Raw genomic sequence first — 21,399 nt, 5'->3', positions numbered from 1 at the left:
CGGATTGATGAATGAAGCAGATGAACCAGAATTGGTTTGTAAGAATGCTGCAACTTCAGTGGTGTGGAACTGGTTCAGCTTTCGTCCGTCAGATACACAACTGGCCATTAAGGTGTCGCAGTTAAATACAACAAAATAAAACCAGTACTGGTACCATAACAAAGAAGATTTATTCATAACACACGCGAAAAGACCCAGGGAAATCAAGTTAACGATTAAAAAAAAAATAACGCTAAAAACCCTGAAAACCATTAATTTCACACCCGAGCCTCAACTCTCACGGCCCGGTACCAAACAATTCCGGTCCGGGGGTTGGGGGCCGCTGATGTAAAGCACGCCGCCACTGGACTCTATAGTGGTACAAATTTGATCTCTAGACTGATAGATAAGTAAATTACCAAATGTAAAATTGGTAAAGTTGACAAGGGATTATGCTGTGGGACAGGAACTGGGCTACGTCATTTCGTTGTAATGAAAGGAACTCGTAATGCTTCAGCACATCAAGACATTTTGGATAATTTCTTGTTCGCAACTTTATGGGAACTTTTCGGGGATGGTCCCTGTCTGTTTCAACATGACTGTGCACCAGTGTACAAAGCAAGGTCAATAAAGACATGGATGACTGACTTTGGTGTCGAAGAACTTGACTGCACAGAGTCCTGACCTCAACCTGCTAGAACACCTTTGAGATTAATAAGAGCGGAGGCATGCAACATCACTATCTCCCCTCACAGACGTACTTCTTGAAGAACAGTCCCGTAAATTCCCAATAAAAACATTTCTAAACCTTGTGGAAAACCTTCCCAGAAGAGTTGAAGCTGTAGCTGCAAAGATTAAGCCGACATATCATATTAAACCTTATGGATTAAGAATAGGATGTTACTCAAGTTCATATGCATGTAAAGGCAGACGAGGGAATACTTTTGGCAGTATAGTGTAGTTTAGCTTCTGCGACTCAGAGACACCTGTAGCAGCAATTGCTTGAAGTACTTGTTTTCTATATAAATTTATCGGTCTCACGTTATTTTGGAGGAATTTCGGTCCACTTGGCTTTTACGATGTCGCTTCAGTTTATTGAGGTTTGCAGACATTAATTTGTGCGCAACTCTCATAAGGTCAGTTTGGGCCAAGCTGTAGCTATTGGACAGGTGGCCTCACATTCGATTCAGGAATACTTTAGTTTATAGAAGTGTTCATGTTCGACTCAATGACTACAGAGCGCCCAGGTCTTGTGGCTACAAAACAATGCTGGACAGTTGGTATGAAATATTTGTGCTGATATGCCATGACTCTGTGTATTATGGCCAAACATTTCCACTTTAGTATAGTCTATTCAAAGCACATTGTTGCAGATGTCTTGCGCTGTGATCAGATGGGACTTTGCAAGCCTAATTGTGCTGCCACATTCTTTTTAGAGAGAAGATTCTTTCTCTTGGGAACTTTTCCAAATAAGCATTATTTTATTGTCTTTTTCAAATTGTACTGTCATGAATTTTAACATTTAACATGCATGTCAGGTCTCTGACCAGAGTTAACATGTCAAATGTGTGATTGGGAAATATCTTGAGTGTTTTCAGTGGAATGTTCGGAAATTCCCAGTTTGATTGGCAGCAACAGTTGCTTCTTTAATGTCATTATTGATTTTTTCCTCCTTGGCATTGTGTTAAGAAACACCTCACCTGCTAAGAAGACGTAAAACGTTTGCTTTTAGAGAGGTGCTCACATTTGCTGATGATCATTTAATCAAATGCATTGACTGGCAGCACCCAGCTGCTACTTACTGTTTTAATTCATACGGAAACTGTAAGGGTGGACTGTTTTTCGCGCACTGCTGCTGCATTTTCGTTTAGTTTTAAGTAAATAATGGTGAAGTGAATAATATGTCATGTGTTCTTGTTCATCTGAGGTTGTTATTAGCTAGTTTTAAGACCTAGCAAGAACCACATGATTTTTATTTAATTATGTGGCTGTACTTTTGTTGAACAATGACTATAATACCATTTTACCATTTTGTAGCACACCCAAGTGTAGTGGATGGGTAGCTCTCTATCAGAAGTGCAAAAAGTAACAGCTGCCCCCAGCTTTCTCTCCCAGCTCATGTCATTATTATGCACACATTACACTTTGCTTTGATACAACCTTTTTAACAGACCTCCACATATGGGATATGGATCGTCTCCACGTATCCCATGTAAGCAAACTTTTTCTTCAACTGTGTTTGTATGTGTTAAAGAAAAGAGATGGATCAATAGAGTGACTGGACCATGACTTTTTCTGAAGGATATTGTATTTTTAACAAGAAGAGCCTCGGCTAACTTTCCTGTTGTTTTGATATGTAAAAGGTGTTGGCTTGTTTCCAATCCTGCGAATGTGAATTTGGTGTTATTTCGTAGCTACTTGCAATGTTTAGATGAGTTCAGATTCTTATATTCACCTATAAGTTGTGGTGATCATTTTGCACAGACTTAATAATAATGAAATAATGAAATTAAAACAAACAGTTGGAGTTTGGCTGACATATTACCTTCTAGATACTGACTTTGGAACAACTTTGAACTCCTGATCTTATTAAAACGGTGATTTTGTTTCCCCCCCAAAAGGCACGGTTATCCTGAAACTCCCAAGACCTGACATGAACAATGGCTGAATCCAGATGTTATCTTTTTTTTTCTTCCCAAAGAGAAGTGGAGGCACAGCTGTGGTCCCTAAAAGAGACCATTTTACACTCCTCTTGCTAACTCGTCTTTAATGTGACTTTCTGCAGTCCCAATGCTCACGAGACTCTGACTCACCTAAGCAGCTGTAGTTTATCTGCTGCCATTATTAAGACTTGAGCTATGTTCACAGACCAGCTGAGAAAGATTTCAAATCTAAAATGAACACTCCGTGCTGAATTTTGTTCCCTTTTAGGTTTATTGGTCCCCACCAGACAGTGAAATGTCAATAAGATTTTCTTGTGGCGGGTGTCCAGATGGAGATGCATCCTAGGGCAATTCCCATGAAGGGTTATTACTCTGCATAAAGTATAAATAAGGTTCAATCAGGTTTATTTTTTGTGTTGTTTTGTCTAATTAGTAAAAATCTCAATTCTGAGTTTGTTCCTTTTCTTTTTTTATTATCATTTTTTTAAGTAAGCACAAGCTTGGAGAGTTTCCTGTGTTTTCTGGATACTTGTCTATCTACATTATAAAGAAACCTAACCCTTTTTGTGCCAACCCTGATTTTTCTCATGTGTTTCAGAGTAAAAAGGCTCATATACCGTACAGAGACAGCAAGCTGACGCGGATACTTAAAGACTCCTTGGGAGGCAACTGCAGGACGGTTATGATTGCCAATGTTAGCCCCTCTTCCAAATCATATGATGACACCCATAATACCCTAAAGTATGCCAACAGGGCTAAGGAGATCAAGTCCTCGGTTAGTGTTCAAGTCATATTGTGTTATGGTCACCAGTTGTAATCCTAGCTGTGATTCTTGGACCATGAATATACAAAATGACATTATATTAGCCATCCGTTTTTCTCTCTACCTTTACCTTGACAGCTGAAGAGTAATGTTGTCAGCTTGGACAGTCACATTGGCCAGTATGCTGTGGTCTGTGAGAAGCAGCGGCAAGAGGTAAGACAAAATAACAAACAGGACAACTAATTACTTTGTATTTGGACAATCGGACATGGTCATGATAAGTCCTGACTGATATCAATGTTCTATTTAATCCCTAAAGATCATGCAGTTGAAGCAGAAACTAAAAGAATATGAGACGAAGAGCACGGGGGCTGGGGCTTTTAGCACAATCTCTTCCCAGAAGCAAGAAGAGTTCAAAAGGTAAGCAAGTCCATGAGCGTGACTCAGAGTGTAACTTGTTACTTTATGTGTCATAACCACTTTTATTGTAAAGCGTGTAACTGGAATGAAGACAATGATTCAGGCAGAGAGCTTGTGGCCTGCATTTGCTAATGTATCGGACAATAATGACGCATTATGTGGTTTTGTAAATGGTTCTGGCAGCTGTAGATCCATTAGATTCTATAAAGAAGTGGAACAGGGAACGTAAGGTGTAATTGGGTGTAGTGGGTCAGGTTGTATAATCAAGAATGATATCCCAATTTACAGCATTTTTAATGTGGCCCTTTGTCTTTGTTCATTGGCATTTGTGGTAGATTAAATATTATGAAATTAGCTTATAGCAATGAGCCTTTTATTAAATCTGCTCAGCAGCTTGAGAATATATTGAGCTGCTTGATTCAAGATTTATACTAAAACCATCACTTGATGGAATAAAATGAGGTCAGTGGCATAAATATGCTGTCTTGAATTGGTATGCATCGTACAAAGCCTTTATATGAGTTGCTAGATCTGCGTTATTTAATGTTTACATTCACTCAACTTTTAATCAGCGTTGGCTCCAAACTTATTGACAGCCTGTCAAAGAAGTCTCCAAGGAGGCATTCTGAAAACTTTGCAGACAGCACCCCACAATTCAAGAACCAACATGGCGTGTTATTTAAAAACAGCATGAGGATGTTCCAGTTTTTGTGTTTAACGAGTCTGGCTTTGAGTGTGGGCATATTTCAGTATCTTTGATCTAATGGCCAAATATAATAGCAGGCATGTTCAGCCATAACCCTGATGCCTTTGGCCTCTTTGAGTAGCTATGAAGGCTCCTCTGTGTTCAAAATGAAACCATTATTATAGACTTGTGAAATTTATTGCTCAGGACATGAGACTCATCACTGTTATTCTCCTATAGGGTGCAGTTCTAGTTTAAGAAGTCTTCTAGAAATGATGGTGCATGCTCGTTGTTATTTTATAATTTAATAAATAATAATAACATATTTTGTTTATTAGGCTATTAGGGTGGGCAGGTGTAGTGTATTCAGGTGGGTTTAGCTAATCTAGAGCTTTAAAAACAAAGCAAACCACCAAAAAACAACTTTAAATAGCACGCAGCATTGTTCAAAGATGAGGTATGAGTTAAGGTGACTACATCCCTACTAAATAGGCTATTAAATGACATGTAACGAGGATGGTCATTTCCACCTCCATGTGGGTTTTTTTTTCCCTTGGACTCTACTAGAGTAGTTTTGCATCACCTACAGGCCTCCCTTTAAGCTCACTGTCTTCTGATTGGCTACTCCTGTCAAACAGAAGATTTTAACAATAGATAGGGATTCAGGTGCTCATAGTCAGGTAGGTGGGATGACCGTATGAAGGAAGCTCTTTTTGATGTCAGAAATATCCAGGAGTAGAAAAAATGTGAAACAAGTATTAGTCTGAAGCCTGAGCTTTTTATTAACGCAGGGATTGCTTGCACATGCACTGACTTTGGCCATCCACCATTAGCTCCACTTTAAAGACAGCCACTTTACAAAAGGTACCTTTGAACACCAGACCTCGGAATCACAGTTCTGCATGAACAGTCGAGCAGTTTTTATGTAGCTGTTGTCTTGCGGCCTGTTTTGCTCTGTGTATTTTCTGATAATTAATCTGGGGTTTTGTAGCCGATTAAGAAAAGTGGTGTTTAGTTGCAAGACATCACTGTCACCTTTCTCCAGTACTTCCGGAGGGTTTCTCAAGGCATTCCCAGTCCAAACAAGATTATCTAGAATTCCTAAAGCTTTGTTTGGGTTTGCCTTTGGATTTAATCGGAGACCCTAACAACCTCCACAGGCCCCTTTTTTAAGGAAAAGTGGCTGGTATTTAACTGCAGATGCATTCTGAATGTCTCCACCCCTCATCTCGTTCTTAAAGGAAGAACCATGTGACGAAAACTCCTTCTGGCACTTTGCATCTGTAATATCATTCATAGTGTCAGCACGTGGAGCTCCTGACAGTCAATTGCAAGACTCGTGTTACTTTATCTAACATACCAGTCTACCTGCCAGTCTCCCAAGCAAAATTCACCTCAGTGATAAACAAGAAGTAAAGATATTTGATTTCCTTCTTTTGGAGAGAAGCAAGTAGTTCCTAAATAAATCTGTGCTGTCTATCTTTTCCTAGCAGAGTGTAGAGGAACACACCCGAACTACTGTGAATGAAGCTAGTAAAATCCACATTTTAATTGTCTTTCAACGGTCACCAGTGACAATTTGTGAAATGATACAGGATGGATTTGTGACGGCAGAAAGTCTATGAAGAGCTTGTCCTCAAGTTTTTCCTAAACATTATCCCAAAGCTTAAATGCACTCTTAAACCAGGAGTGGCACTTTTCATGTATCGCACATGAAAACTGTTGCTAAAATAGGAGCAAAGTGACTTTGTTTGGCCCAAGGCAATCCTACATGCTTTGTATGCCGACATAATGTTGGTGTGCAGTGGCAAACACCAGCTGCTGTTTATTTATTTGTATGTGCCTCCATGCGTATATAATCACACTTAGGCCTTTAACAGAGTTTTTGAAAGCTGACCTGTCCACAATGTACTGAAAACAAAGTGTGTGAGCCAATGATAGCAGTCCTGCTAAATTCCTAATGAAATGAGTCCAGCCCACCTTGTTTCCCTGATCATTTTTACTTTTAAGCAGCTTGTTTTTGTTACTCCCATGAAATGCTGTCCCTTGAAATCTGCGCTTAGGCCTCCTGGAAAACTGTTACTTCCTGGAAAACAGCGCGTCTTCAGTGATGACCTCATGCTGCACTAGTGGGTATAACAAGTCCCATTAAAAAAACATTCCACCCAAATAGCCTTTTTTCCCTCCTCTTTACTGATATACCACTGGTTTAATTGTTGGGATTAAATGTGTAATGTATAGTGTAGGAAATGCATCAGAAAAAGACACAAATACACTTTCTCACAGCATTTAGAGAGAGTTCTTTATTTATTTTTATGGGCTTTTCCCCCCCTTTGGATTAAATCTGCAATATTGTACTAGCAGATACAAGCAAATTTAACATCTGCAACATTTCCTCGTGATTATTTACCTTTACTCATCCCTGAACTCAGTGCAAAGGATATGCATTTTAATAATAATAATAATAATAATAATAATAATAGTGATCGACAGTGTGACAGCAATTAACTGAACTTTCAAAAGAAAGCAGAATAAGTAAAGGGCCCACTTGGCTCTACATTTAAAGTAACTAACTAAATATTTGTTATTATGTGAATTATGATTATTTCTATGCAGACATTTTATCTGTCGGGATTTGAAACTTTTGGCACTGGACAGTTTTGTATTCTGAAACATGGATAAAATTACACAAATATGCAGTTAGTTGGTGTCTCCTGGGACCAAGTTATGCTAGCGCTGATTAAAATTGCTATAATCCACATTAGATAGATTTCTTCTTTAATCTTGAGTCTCGAATGACAGCCGTGCCTCCAAAGCCTTTTTTTTTTTTTAAATGAAATTATATATGCACATTTATTTATTTTAATTTGGAAAAAAAAATTTCACATCATCACCATCATTACATCTAGTAATCTTTCAGGCATTAAGCGGCATCTGTTGGGGTACTTGAGTTAGGGGTAGGGAGGGGGGCAAGGAAAAGCTGAATGAGTCTCCCTCCCACACATTTCATTCACTGGCATCAGAATTCACAACTCGCACAGTGAGAGGCTCTGAATAGAGGCTGCACGCTTCTCACACTATTAAAAATTCAGCAGTCTAGCAAGGCCACGACGTCTCCTACGTCACTGGAGTTGCATTGAAGAGTGCAGTCACATTTCAGCGACAGCTCTCCAGCCTTATTTACCTGCATACCTCTGCTATCTCTCCTCCTGAACTAGACAGCCCTTTGAATCCAACCTGGACATCACCTCAGCTCTAGTCCAGGAAGAAGCTAAGAAGATCTTACGGTCGCAGTGCAAACAGAAGTGGCATGTTGTGAAAGTTAATGATTCGTGTTAACATTATAAGAGATGGCTGTCATCAGATCATATACTTTCATTTATTAGCTGTATTATTGCATTTGCTAATGTATCGGACAATAATGACGCAGATTAGATGTGTTGTGAAAATATTACATATCTCGTGGCCTTTTAAGGAGCTATTAGAAACTTTTAAGATCTTTTGGCACTGCAATGTATTGATAGATTGATAGATTTGCCCCTTTACATGTTGCACACACAGCAGCTATTAATCACATTTGGCTCCAAACCCTCTGGTGGTGTTGTTTTATTGCACTGGATTATACTAAGAAGTGTTTCTAATATTTTGCCCCCATTCATCTATGTGAATCGGAGGGAACCAAAGCAACTTGCAGTGTAATATTTTCCCAAAGCTGCAGCGCCACGGCCTCAAAAATCACGAGCGTCTCTTTGACATTACCAGCAAAACTGAAACCTTTTAGCTTCACACTTGCATTGCAAGCTGTTATCACTCCTGTTATTGATTTTTTTTTTTTTTTTTTTAAGGGCAAATCCACATTTGCCCATTAAAAGTATACATTACAAAGTATACACCTGCTCTGACTTTATGTAATTACACACCAAGTGGGTCAATTCATATTGCTTTTTAAAAAAAAAAAGTTTGGCATTTTAAGCTGAAGCTTCTAATGAAAAAGTCTCTGTCTCCAGGGTGTCAGAAACGCTGCGGCGAATCTTCTCGAGCCGAGCCCAAATCAGGCAAGAACAGCTGGATTTGGAGAGACAGCTGAAGGAGAATGAGCTGCGCCAGCGCTACAGTGAGGAGGACAACCTGCAGGTCCAATACCTCTGTGCCAAGGAAAAGACTGAGAAGGTAGCTGATGCTTACTCTGCTATCCACAGTTTTCATCATCCCTGCAGAAAAACAGCTGCTGACTCATCGTTTTACTTCTCCGCTCCCTGTAGTTGTCTCAGTCTCTCATTTACGCCACTACGGGAAAGGGTCACTGCTCATCAGTGCCTGGCTCTTTTCTGTCATGTGTGTGTGTACCAGTGTTATTCTCAGCTGTGATAGCATTTTAAATAGAAAAGAGAATTCTTAAGAAGTGTTTAGTACCACACCTGTGTACTTGACTATGTGCGTATGTTTTTAGTCTTTTATTTTATTCAAATTGTTGACCCAACTTGTTTCCGACATTGGCTCAAAACCAGAAAACCCCAAAAAAACAGCTTGTTCGCAGCTATAATTATTCAGACCACGAACACAGTTAATGGTGTGTAATTCTAATACGAGCACAACACAATCCATGTTACCGTTTGATGTGTTTTTCAACAGGCCACTTGTAAGCACGAGCGGAAGATTGCCAGCTTACGGACTCAGCAGCAACACATTTGCAAGCGTTTGAAGGAGGCAGAAACGCGTTTCCTGGAAAACGACGGCTGGCTTCACCGCGTCGAGAACGAGATTAGGTTGTTGAAGTCGAATGATCAAACCACAGAGGTGAGTTGAACTCGTTGGCCCGTTGTTTGTTTGTTTTTGTTTGTTTTTTTTGGGGGGGGGGGTTTAACTGGCGGTACGAAAAGAGCAATTCACTGGCAAACATGAATCAACTTCTATCTTCCTTTAATTTGTTTATTTATTAAGTATTTCTGATCATTTTACGCAATCAAGATTGTTAATACTTGTCAGTCTTTGATCAGTAGAGCCAAATAGTAAGTAACACTACCTAATTACATAACTTGGAAGACAAGTGAGCACGATTATATGAAGAGAAAAACTTTACAATGTGGGTTACATCCGTCAAAACTCACTGCTTGGTGTTTTTTGTTTGTTTATTTTGGAAGGTGGGCTGTGTCTCTACTGGTGTCGTGACTGTCTTTGTTTTCTTCCCATCTGTTCTCCCAGTAATTAGAACCGTGCTCATTTTATTTCTCTAGCTCACTCGTGGATCACTGAAGAGAATAAATCAATACCCTTTACTCATCCCTCACACAGCAGCCAGTTACCTAAAACCATGTCCATGTTATTTTTTTCTGCTTTATCCTTTCTTCCAGGAACTGACCCAGAACTATGACGCATCCACCCGGTCAAATGTTCTCTCTGCTGTTGTTTCGTAGTTTCTTTACGTCAGAGTTACGTTCCCTTTTTTTTCTTTTTCTTTTTTTATTCCCCATCTTTTTCCCCTCCCTTTCCTTACCCCGAGTTGACAGCTTTTCTGGTGAAACATGGATGAACTTTGTGTCTTTTCCCTAGTATCCTAACCCCTCTGCCATCTTTTTTTTTTCTTGGTTCTTCTTCTTTTTTCTTCTTCTAATTCTGCCCTCCAGAGTACTTATGTTAGAATGGCTTTTGACTTGTCACTTCTGCTGTCTGACCTCAATTCTCCCCTTGGTTTAGGTGTTAGAGAAGAAGCTACACTGCCACAGATTTGAGCTGCAGGTAAATGATCTCAAACAACACATCAAGCAGATGGTCAAGCTCACCAACCTGCAGGATCAGGAAAACAAGCGCATGCAAAAGTAGGTTGGGCCAGAGTGAATTCACTCTGAATTAAGTGAACTCTTACTGCGGCACACCCGGAGAAGTTTGAAAGATCGTTTTCCCGCTTCTTTTCAGAATGGTGAATATCTTGCTGCCAGCTTATAGTCGGCATTATTCTGCGCTGCGTGGAGCCGGGCTGACCACAGAAGCTGACGAGACGGACAACCAAGAACTCGAACACCTTGTGCTGAGGGAGAGGGGCGTGGTCTGGGCTGACCAGGAAGGGGCGGGGCCGCAGCAGAAAGGTGGAGGGATTTGTGTGGAGTCACAGGAGACAAATGAGGCAGGAAAAATTGGACTCCGCAGCGAGCTGGCACCTGTCCTCTCTTTCACACATCTGCAATACCACCAGAATAGCCCCTGCAGTAAGTCATCACACTTTTACCACCCTATTCACTCTTTGGCTACTAGGTTGCATACGTGAAGAGGAGGGCAAGTAATGCTAATGAACGTTAAATATGTTTGTTTTTAGTTCACCGGGGAATACAGAAATTATGAACAGCACAAAATCCAGTTGGAGAAATAAGGGGAGATACATTTACCCAGTTCTTCAGGTGTATTTGACAATCTCACTTCTACCAGAAGCAATCAAAGAGAGCAAGAGAGAAATAAAGAGAAGGGTTTTGATGCTAAATGAGCCTGTGTCAGTCATTTATGGGAGGAAAAGTTTTGTGTTATGAAAAGGAAGCTTCTAGGTTTTTTCATCCACATCTTGTTTGTAATTACCACAGCACCCCTTCAGTAAATCCATACAGGAGTTTTTTTTTTTATGCCACAAGAGTGTTGGGGTGTCTCAAGCTGGATTTACACTAATCAATCAAATAGCCAGTATCAGTTTATTGACTTAAGATACTAAGGTAAGTGCGGACATGTAACATCTGTGTGAAAGGTTTCCAGTTCAGTGCGTATCATTATATGAATACTAACCTTTAAAGAATTCAGTATATTGTGATTTTTAACGTAACATTGTCATTATTTAGTGTAACACATTTTGAAAAGGGGATGTAAGGTTCACATATGTTAATGCTTATCCCGTACCTCCCCAGTTTGTCTTACAATTGAGCGTATCCAGTGTTCGGATCACAAGTTCTTCTGACACCAAGTCTACATGTGTGACACCTAGAAGCAAGTTTTTATTACAGCATCAAATATAAAAATTCAGTTGTGCTATAAGGTAGTCTGGTAAGGGGGAGTGTTTATGGCATTAGTCCAGGTCTATTGTGTGTGGCGGGACCCACGAGACGGCACAGTTCATTTTTAACTGTCATCTCTGCATGACCTAGCAGCACTGGGCCCTCGTGACATATAAGCCATGACAGACAGTGGAGCATGAACTGAAGCCGGCCAACAATATTCACTTACTTTGATGGTTGTCTGTTGTTTGTCATGCAGTAAATTTTGACTTGGCTGTCTGCGCCGCTGCTTGCATGTTCAGTATCGTATTACTTTTCGTTTTTGGTGACTTTTAATGAAATACGTCGACAGTAAAAGGAGGAATCCGATCACTCGTGAATAGCGGCGTTGCAGCCTCTCTTGGGTTATAGTTTCGGTTGTAAATGATTATTAGGTGTTTTTGTACACACGCCAAAACACTTGAAGTTGTTCTTTGGGGAATTCATTATGAATAAAAGTTGGAGGTTTATGCCGCTATTGTTTTCCTGACTTCACATCTCTGCCACATTCGTGCATCATGCATTGGCTTTGACAAAGTTGTTTTTTAAAATGTTGTTTGTCCTGCACATTTTACGTTAGCCAGATTGCCTTTTTTTTTTTTTTCTTCCATGATAGAATCACGATTTGTTACTGACTGAACATCTGCGCTGCCTTCACAGAGAAAATTGGATAAGAAGCGCTCACAAATGTTTCACCTTCGTATTCTTCTTTGTCACGAATGCATTCAGTGAATCATCTCACTCAATTTTAAAATATATATCCATGTGATTTTACCAAAAAACTTGTGAAAATGTTACATTGTATGAAAGAAAATCTAAGAAAATTGATCCTGTAGTGTTTTAATGACACTTGAAAGTTTTATTCACAGGTTCAGAGAGGCACGCGAAAAGATTGTGCAATCCTTCTCCATCACCAAAAGGTAAGTCAGCTCTGCTCTCTGGTTAGTAATTACTCTAAAGTCCCTGCGTACTTGTTAATCCTACTCACTTTTAGTCATTCACCTATTTGTGCTCCCCCTCATCACCTTTTTACCATCAATTACTCAAACACAAATTAACAGACAGTTTTATGTATAACAGAAGCAGAAACCAGTTGGTAAAGTGTTTGTTTTTTTTTGTTTTTTTTTTTGTTGTTTTTTTTTTTATTAATTACCATGTAAACTGGAAATTGATGTGTTCGCCTTCATTTCTACCTTGCTGTGTTTAGCTGTGAAGAACTTGTTCAGAGCCATAAAATACACAATAAAAATCAGACACGTAATATAATGTGATTTATAGTTGCGCCGCTGACCCTCTGTCCCGGCCAAAAGTTGAATAATGAAATGAGCTGAATGCTCGCAAGCTGTTTTCTAGAGGGAACTCTGTACATGCAGAGCCTTTAGGGGAAAGTCACACAAAAATCTTTGTGAAATATGGCTGTTCAAATTGCCTGTAATGATATTTACTGCAGGTGGTCTACATTTCATTGAAACTTATTGTGGGAAATGTTACGTCTGAAGAAAATACTTCTGCCAGATGACCAGAGTTTCTTGAATGGAAATGAAATATGGAGGCATCAGGGAGTTTGTCACCACCTCTATTAAATTTCCCTGCAATATATTGTAATAAGCGAGCTCTGATAGTGCACCGACTTGTTTTTCTGATATAAAAGGCTCCACTCTCTGCTTGGTCTGTCTGACCATGACTAGTCTTTATACTTTGCTGGTCAAACAAGGTTTTATTGTTCTTTTTTCCATTTGCTCTTATTAGTTCCACATAGCAGCACCTTTTCCTGTCTGCACACATGCTGCATTTGTTTGACTTAAATGGACAACCTTTGCCTTTTAATGCTTTGTTAGACACAACCAGAAAACTGTGGGTACATCTAATGGAAAAACTCCAATGGATACAGTTATCTTTCTTAATTGAGTATATAACGATGCACATAGCAATGAACAAAAAACAGGAATTTTAGGTACATTAAAGTATCTCGAACCACTAAAGTCACTAATCTGTCAGTGCATACTCGCCAGATCCTTTGGGGCGTGGCTTGTTCTGGTGCATTACACAAACGGCCGATGGGATCAGGGTTTCGGGAGTCCCAGAGAATACTTGGACACTGTGTTGCATGTCTTCGGCTTTTCCTGATGTGGCAGGCTGTATTATTTTCCAGTACGCAGCGGTCATCTGGGAGCGTCGCTGCAAAGGGAGGGGATTGAGCTGGGCCTGCGGCAGTGTTTGGTTTGGTCCACTAAGTAGTAACCTCTGAGGCAGAAAATGTGAACAAGAACACAATCATAGTAACAGATACAGGAAGTTTTTAGACTTAACCTCGAGTACTGCAAGTTAGTAAAGTGGACGTCACTGCTGTGTTTGTGTCTTTCTGAAGAATTTTAGTAGTATCCAAGTAATGTTATGGCTTACATCCATCCACTAAAAGCAGCATCAACCCCCAAACCCAGGTTTCTCAGCAGGACATTGCTTTGCGAAGAGATGATCATTGGGCTCCACGTCACCTGCCAGTGGATTTAATGTTCTGACTGACAAGTAGAGGTGTGCATGCAAGCCTTTTTGAGACTAACCAACAGCTTGATTGGCACCACTCACATGACACATCATATGAGTGGTGTAATTTGGGTGCTTAGTAACTGCATCACTATTTTTTTTTTCATTTGTATCATGTACAGTTTGCAATTTCATCTCAGTTCACTTGCACTTACTGACGCACACTTGCATCCTTCAAAAACAACTCTGCCCATCTTGGATTCAGTCCAGAGGCAATAGTCGTACATGCATGTCATATATGCACGCAGCACTCGTGTTATATACACACGAGTGCTGCGCAAAAAGCATTTTTCCAGTTTACAGACATAATGATACAGAGATGAAATGGCACAGGTTTTTAAGTTAAGGTGGCTTATTTTTAGCATTCAGACAAAGTGCTCTGATCTTCTCATGGTGCTGTTTGTCAGTCCCTCACTGCTTCCTCGGCTCTTAATGGAAGTCACTGCAGCATGTTAAGAAAAATAGCTCCACCCTGCAGCTCGCAAAGCCAATCAAATTTCATCGGTTTTAGAGAGGGTTGTGGTTTCAAAGGAGCGTTAACTCTTTGTGGAGTGCTTTATAGCAGCAATTTACACAAACGTGATCACAGTAAAAGAGACTTTCAGCCTTTTACTGTTAATAATTATAAGACCACAGATGCATTTATTAATAGTTCTGTGATTTTTCATTCAGCTATCTCCCACTGCCTCCCACAGGCTGTTCTTTTTATATCTTTCTGTTCGATCTTGTTTCTAAATTCTCCCATCTACTCTTTTTTTTTTTTTTTTTTTTTTTTTTTTTTTTTTTTTTTTTTTTTACCCCACCCGTTAGATCCTTTTTTCTTCAAACATCTTTCAGTGTGCCCCCTCCCTCCATTCTACCTTTCTTTCCCTCCTACCCTCAAATGTTTTTCTGTGTCTGTCTAGCATCTAACCCTCCCAATCCCTCTTGAGCTTCATTCATGAAAATGCAGATCCACAGCAGGGCAGGAAAAAACGTCAACAGATGTAAACTCCCCTGCTCCACCAACCAGAAAAGGCGCACTATAAAAAACAGGCAGCAGCAACCAGGCGACCCTAATTCAGTGCAGCCTCCACCAGAAATAGCAACTCATGCATGTATTAATCCCCTACAAGCCAAAAATATGTGATTGAAGGAACTCTGCTGCCATTTATTGCTGGGGACAACTTCAGCCACAGGAAAGGTCTATTTATCACCGTTTCCTCACTCTGTGTGGTGTCTGAAGTCTGACTCACATTTGCTAAATATTGCATTTGATATTTAGGGGAATGTATAAATCAGTCATTCACCTTTGCATTTAGTGTTCTCGTTTCCTTTATGTGCTGGCTTCTTTCCCTTTTAGCCTCCTCCCTCACCCCTACCACACTGCTACAGGAAATGCCATGAGTGTAACTACTGCTAATGGGATGCAGACACCTTGATTTAACCTCATTCTGCGATGGAGCCTGTAAAAGTTTTTGTTCTTGCTGCTGTGTTTAAATGCACCACTGCGACATGGATATACATCAATGTGACAAAAACGTGCTTCAGAAAATATCATCTGTATAAACATACTTGATATAAAATAATATACAACAACATATTTGGATAAAAAGGTGGACATATGTTAATATTTAGTCGAATTCACATCAGCATTCATTTCAAGGTTGATTTTCACAGTGAATGAAATACTACACAATAATAGTTATTATAACAGCAAGTAACCCCCTGCAACAACTCACTAACTGGTCAGGGAATGCACTTTTTTTCTCCCCAAACAGTCTCTAGGCCCGTATTGACTAAGGTTTTCGGAGTCACTCTTCCAGCGAACACCATCAGCCATCCTGGGAGGGCTAATTTCTGGTTGACATCTGGTCTCTAAACCCAATTGACCAGAATCTGACACATTTAACCCTTCGTATTAACTAAGCATCATACAGGCCGCTTCAACTGTTCACCCAAATTGTGTTTCAGTTGAGGTCATTGTCATACTTTCTGACAAGAATCGGTACTCCTCTTAGAGCATTGGTCAGGTTCTCTCACAAAATACTACACGTTTTCTCAGAATGTAACTTTAAATCAATTTGTTAAAAACAAAGCAGAACAACACCAGCAGTTGTAGCTACTGTTATGTGTTTAAGCTCCACGTTTTTAATAACAATGCACGCCTCAGTTTTGACTTTGTAGAGTTAATGTTTACAGGTTGGGAACTGTGCATAATGGCTCCAACACCAGTGATCACATTTTTAGTGTAACTTAAGGGAACGGTCTAATTTCTCTGTGACATTATTTAAATTGCACTCTTTAGCTCAGGGCTTACTCTTAAGCGCGTATAACTGATAGAGTATTGGGGACTGCATCATTTGGGAAGAAATGTGTTTACCGTTAAAGTGGTTTAATTTGCTTTCACTTCCAAGGCCCGCAGTTGTGAGGAACACGTTGATAAGAAAGGTCGAAATAATGTCAGCTTATTAGTTGTTGCCAATCATTTCTCAAGGACCAAATGTGGGGCAGGCCACAGGCTTGAATTATTGTCTAAGAAGTGATACAAAGGTCTATTGACAAAATAGTCAACAAACACAGTAATCGTCAAAGGTACACTCAGTTGCTAAGTGTCGATCAAGTCCATACGGGGGGAATAACCTTTCCGTGCGCTTCCACGTGTGGAAAATGGTCGAATGACGCTGCAAAATGTTCAGTTCTAAAATATAAATAACCTATTGCAGAGGTGGTTTTAATACTGTTAGCAAACATTGTAGTCACGGAATAAAATGGGGACATTGCTGACATACATCCTCTTCCATCATGTGACCGGCTGAAAACACATACGGCATCTGGAGCAATAAACTCTGGATACACAGTGTGTGCATAGGAAATGAATTCAGGAAACAGGAAGCAGTATACAGGGGCATTCCACTTTAATTTTTTCCACTTTCTCAGTCCAGGTTTGACCATCTGTGACTGTTCAAATATTAGTTTTTTTGATAAGAATCCGTATATGAAATGGGTTGGTCTTAACAGTCATTGAAATGTGTTGGTCTCAACAATTTTGAGAAATGCTTTGTACAAAATTTGACCAAATAAGCAACAAAGTTAAAGTTTATTTTAATTATATTCATTAAGAGTTCCAACAGTTTAAGAAAAAAAAAATCAATCTGCTTTCAAAGGGCTGTGTGGGTGTGTTTTGATTAGCACTGACAGTGCCATGCATAAGCAACCAACCCGCAGTTTTCATCAGAATCTGATCAGATATTTGCTGAGTTGATAGATTGATGCAACACGCCTTTTTGTTTTCTTTACTGAGTCTGGGTGCTTTTAAAGATATCAAAAAAGGTATCAGTAAAACAGAAAAAACAAATATATAAATAATTAGATTTGTTTTAAGAAAATGTTAGGCCCCTGATAAAAATAAGAGCAGCCATTATCTTTCCTGTTGGTGGGAATAATGTTGTTTATTATTGTGTCTTCTGATTTGGACTGATTTTACTGCTGCTGTTTGGTTTTCCAGGCAAAGGAAATCAAACAGATGTGGCACAGGAATCACTTCCCAGAATGCCCATCAGGAGAAATTTATCTGCGTTACTTCCACCGCAAAGCCCCCGCACAGTTGCTGCTAGCCAAGAATTTGAGGAGGACATGTTTCCTCTCCAGTGCACGCCAGAACCGTGTCAAAAAAACACCCAGGCCCAGCTGCCAGGCTCCTCCAGTGCCATGGATCCAAACATGACCTTTGAAGTTATAGACAATGAAGACCAAGCTGCAAGTAACGCAACCATCATAATAAGCAGCAGTAGTCCGTGTCAAGCATCAACGTCCACAGACGTCTCGGGTCAACCTAACAAAGCCATGGAGGGGAATCAGATGACCACCAAACGGTAAAATAAAAAAACAAAAAAAATTAATTTTAACGGCAAATGTTTGTTTCAGCTGTTATCTATGCTTTCAGTGAGTGTATCTTACAGTAGAGCTTAATTTTTTATTGTATAAGACAGCAAAACAACTTCAGCATTCGTGCTACGGCAACTCCCTGGTGCAACATTCAGGCACATTTCCACATTAGGTTTTTGCACAGTTTGCACACGATTTCTCTTGCTAGTCTTGAGTGAGAGCTGAAAAAATACTTGATCTATAACCCCTTTATTCATCCACCAAACAGGTTTTCTCAACACGAGCTGGTAATGTTACAAAAACAGAAGCAGAAGCACAGTAGGTTAAACTGTATGAGTCAGACTCTTAACAGAATTAGTTAAACAAATTACATTTTTAAAAGCTGGTTTACAAGTACTAATGCAGCCTTTTAATTCTTTCCACAAGATCTTTAAAATCATCCCCTAAATGTTTCAAAGCACACGGTAACTAAACCACCCACAACTGGTAAATCCTTCAGACTTTAATCAAAACAAGATAGAGAGTAGAGTTATTCTCACCAGCACCAAGTCTTCAGAGTGGAACATTGGGCAAAGAGGCTTAAGTCAACTGAGCTGAGCAGTGACCTTGTGTCTTCGGCTGGAAGTGCCAAACAAAATGAGAATCGTTCTTACTTGTTGGATAAATTTGTTCCTGACCAACCTCAAAAGCAAAACGCATCACCTCAAACAATGAAATGGCTCCACAAACAATCTGCCTGGTTTCAAAACATCTTCACTACAGCACAAATACACTGCATCATGACAAGCTGTTTTTTCCTCAAATAATAAATATCATATTGTGGGTGGCTGTAGCTCAGGTGGCAGAGCAGGTCAGCCACTAATCAGAAGGTTGGTGGTTCGATCCCAGGCTGCATCCTGGCTGCATGCCAAATATCCTTGGGCAAGATACTAACCCCATGTTTGCCTACTGGTGGTGGTCAGAGGGCCCGGTGGCGCCTGTGTCCGGCAGCCTCGCCTCTGTCAGTGCGCCCCAGGGCAGCTGTGGCTACAATGTAGCTTGCTATCGCCAGTGTGTGAATGTGTGTGTGAATGGGTGGATGACTGAATGTAGTGTAAAGCGCTTTGGGGTCCTATGGACTAGAAAAGCGCTATACAAATGCAGGCCATTTACCATCATTGCTAATCCAGCCTTTAAGAGAGCACTTGCCCTCCAGCTGCTGCTAGATGGAGGAAAAAAGACCAGAGCTTTACGTATGGTTAATGCAACATCCACAATTAATTTGCCATATATGAACACCTTAATAAAAGCAGCGCATTCTGGTATGCATTAACACAACATCACAATCTTCCCCGCTGCAGACCTCGTCGTAAATTCACCCCAACGTCAGACTGTGCAGTCTTTAGTAAAATTGCTACATGTCAGACTCCACAGGCCTCAGTTAGCATGTTAGATGTTAAAGATCATAACAGTACAATTAGAAAAAGACTGAACAAATATTACTTGTTTGACCAGAACAAACCACAAGGCTTGTGGAACAATGTCCTTAGAACAGCTGAGACCAAAGTGGTGAACTTTGACCATTATGCAGAAAGCTATATTTGGTGAAAAACAAATACAGCATATTGGCACAGACACCTCGTACCAGCTGGCAAGCACGGAGGGGCGATGATTTGGGTTTGTTTTAAAGCCACACGACCTGTTCACCTTGCAGTCACTGAGTCAACCATGAACTTCGAAGTATTCTTGAGTCAAATGTAAGGACATCTATCTGTCAGCTAAAGCTTGGCCTAAACTGGGTTAAGCAACAGGACAATGATCCCAAGCACAACAGCAAATCTCCAGCAGAATGACTGAAAAGGAAAAATCACGGTGTCGCAACGGCCCAGTCAAAGTCCAGACCTCAACCTGAAATGATGCAGAAAGACCTTAAGAGAGCTGTGCATAAATGAAAATCTGCAAACCTCAATGAACTGAAGTGATGTCGTAAAGAAAAAGAAAGATCAGTTTGCCACAAGATTACAGAGTCCTGTTTAAAAAAAAAAAAAAAGAGCCACACCCAACCAAAAATCATTGATTTACTGTTGAAAATGAGGTAGGATGCTCATTTTGCATAAGCCAACTTTTTGACAGCAAAGTTGGTATATCCAAATTCTGATTGCATGCACACCAGATATCAAGCTGAGAAATACACAACAAAAATTAAGATAGGTGAGGTGGATTTGAAGGGAAATGTGCCAAACAGCAGACTTGTCATGTAACATGAACCTTTGCTCTACAGACAACAGATCGCACCGCTCCAAGAAGCGAGACGCACCAACCCGACCTACATGAGTATGACGTCTGCTGCACAAGGGAAGCGAAAGTTTAACTGGTAATATACCTCTCTGTGTTTTTGGCCAATTAAGCTCTTAAAGCTGTTTAAAATGGCCACAAAAGTGACAACAGACATTTCTGACAGGACAGTGCTGAGTTTCTGGCCCTGATTACGTTTTCTGTTTTTCTTTTGTATTTTTGTTTTTTTGTGCTGTAGCAGCTTCAGAGAAGAGTTAACACATGCAGCAAAGCGCGTAAAGAAAGACTCCTTGGTGGCCCAGAGGCCACTCAGAGTGCATCGTTTTGTTGGTAAGTGTCAAAACAGGACATCCACAAACACACACTGTAAAGCCAGAACATTGAATGCCTGACCCAGCAAACGGTCACAGTGTATATTGACACCAGATATTGCTTTGAAAGACCAAACGCATTTATTGACTTGTGCATCTCTCTCATAACTCCAGAATTAATTCTGCTCTACATGTGAACCAGAAGGATGCTTTGATTTCATCACATTACATATGAATTTAGCGATCAGTAACCGAATGCTACTGAGATCCATCGGGAATAGAGGAGTACAGTTTTATTTATTCTTGACCATATCCTCTGTTTGGTGTTTCTTCCTCAGGTTCAGAGAACAAGCCTCGGAGAGTTGTGAGGAGCGCTTCTGAAGGATATCTTAACCTCATTGAACCGCAGAAACCCAAGTCCATTTTCTATAAAACATCTCAGCAGCTGAAACGAGTGGCTAAACGCATGTGAGGCAGCACTGAGCTCAAGTCATATCGCCTTTTAAAAACACTTTCGACCCTGAACCTTTTCCATCCTCATTGGTGTTTTTAGAAGATCTTTTTTTTCTCCAAAGCTTAGAAGAAAGTGCTCAATCATGCAGAAATGCTAAATGTAATTGGATAAAAGTTCTACTGAGTCGCGTTTTATTTCCTTTCAGCCTTGCACTGAAGTGAACTTTCACTTGTACATAAGCATTGTATGGGCAGTTGTAGAACATTCAGATTATTCTTGATTTGTATTAGTTTGGAGCCTTTCTTTGTATTTTAACCTGTATTATTAAAGTTATGTTCACACTAACAGCAAAAAGAAAAAAAATGGATAAATCACTGTGTGTCCTGCAGATATTTTTGTACATTATGTACTTTGATCTATTTTCAAATG

The 21,399-nt window shown here is 40.0% G+C and overlaps 1 protein-coding gene across 2 annotated transcripts in view; it reads left to right on the top strand.

Moving 5' to 3' along the window:
- The window catches only part of kif18a (kinesin family member 18A), a 44,374-nt gene extending 23,187 nt beyond the window's left edge, over positions 1–21,187 (top strand). Inside the window, exons 7-18 of one of the 2 annotated variants that reach the window (XM_080884964.1) lie at positions 3,241–3,417; positions 3,544–3,618; positions 3,725–3,825; positions 8,518–8,680; positions 9,143–9,307; positions 10,205–10,326; positions 10,424–10,713; positions 12,390–12,440; positions 17,552–17,918; positions 20,192–20,284; positions 20,447–20,535; positions 20,855–21,187. In XM_080884964.1, the coding sequence (XP_080741090.1) occupies positions 3,241–3,417; positions 3,544–3,618; positions 3,725–3,825; positions 8,518–8,680; positions 9,143–9,307; positions 10,205–10,326; positions 10,424–10,713; positions 12,390–12,440; positions 17,552–17,918; positions 20,192–20,284; positions 20,447–20,535; positions 20,855–20,988 (1,827 nt within the window). In that variant the 3' untranslated portion in view covers positions 20,989–21,187. Of the gene's footprint in view, positions 1–3,240; positions 3,418–3,543; positions 3,619–3,724; positions 3,826–8,517; positions 8,681–9,142; positions 9,308–10,204; positions 10,327–10,423; positions 10,714–12,389; positions 12,441–17,551; positions 17,919–20,191; positions 20,285–20,443; positions 20,536–20,854 lie in introns of both variants that reach the window. The other variant, XM_080884963.1, reaches the window with a different exon arrangement.
- Positions 21,188–21,399: the final 212 nt, after the last annotated feature.

This window comes from Rhamphochromis sp. 'chilingali' (assembly GCF_963969265.1).
Source record: "Rhamphochromis sp. 'chilingali' genome assembly, chromosome: 6".
Lineage (NCBI taxonomy): Eukaryota > Metazoa > Chordata > Actinopteri > Cichliformes > Cichlidae > Rhamphochromis > Rhamphochromis sp. 'chilingali'.
This window is presented reverse-complemented; position numbering and strand designations above follow the sequence as displayed.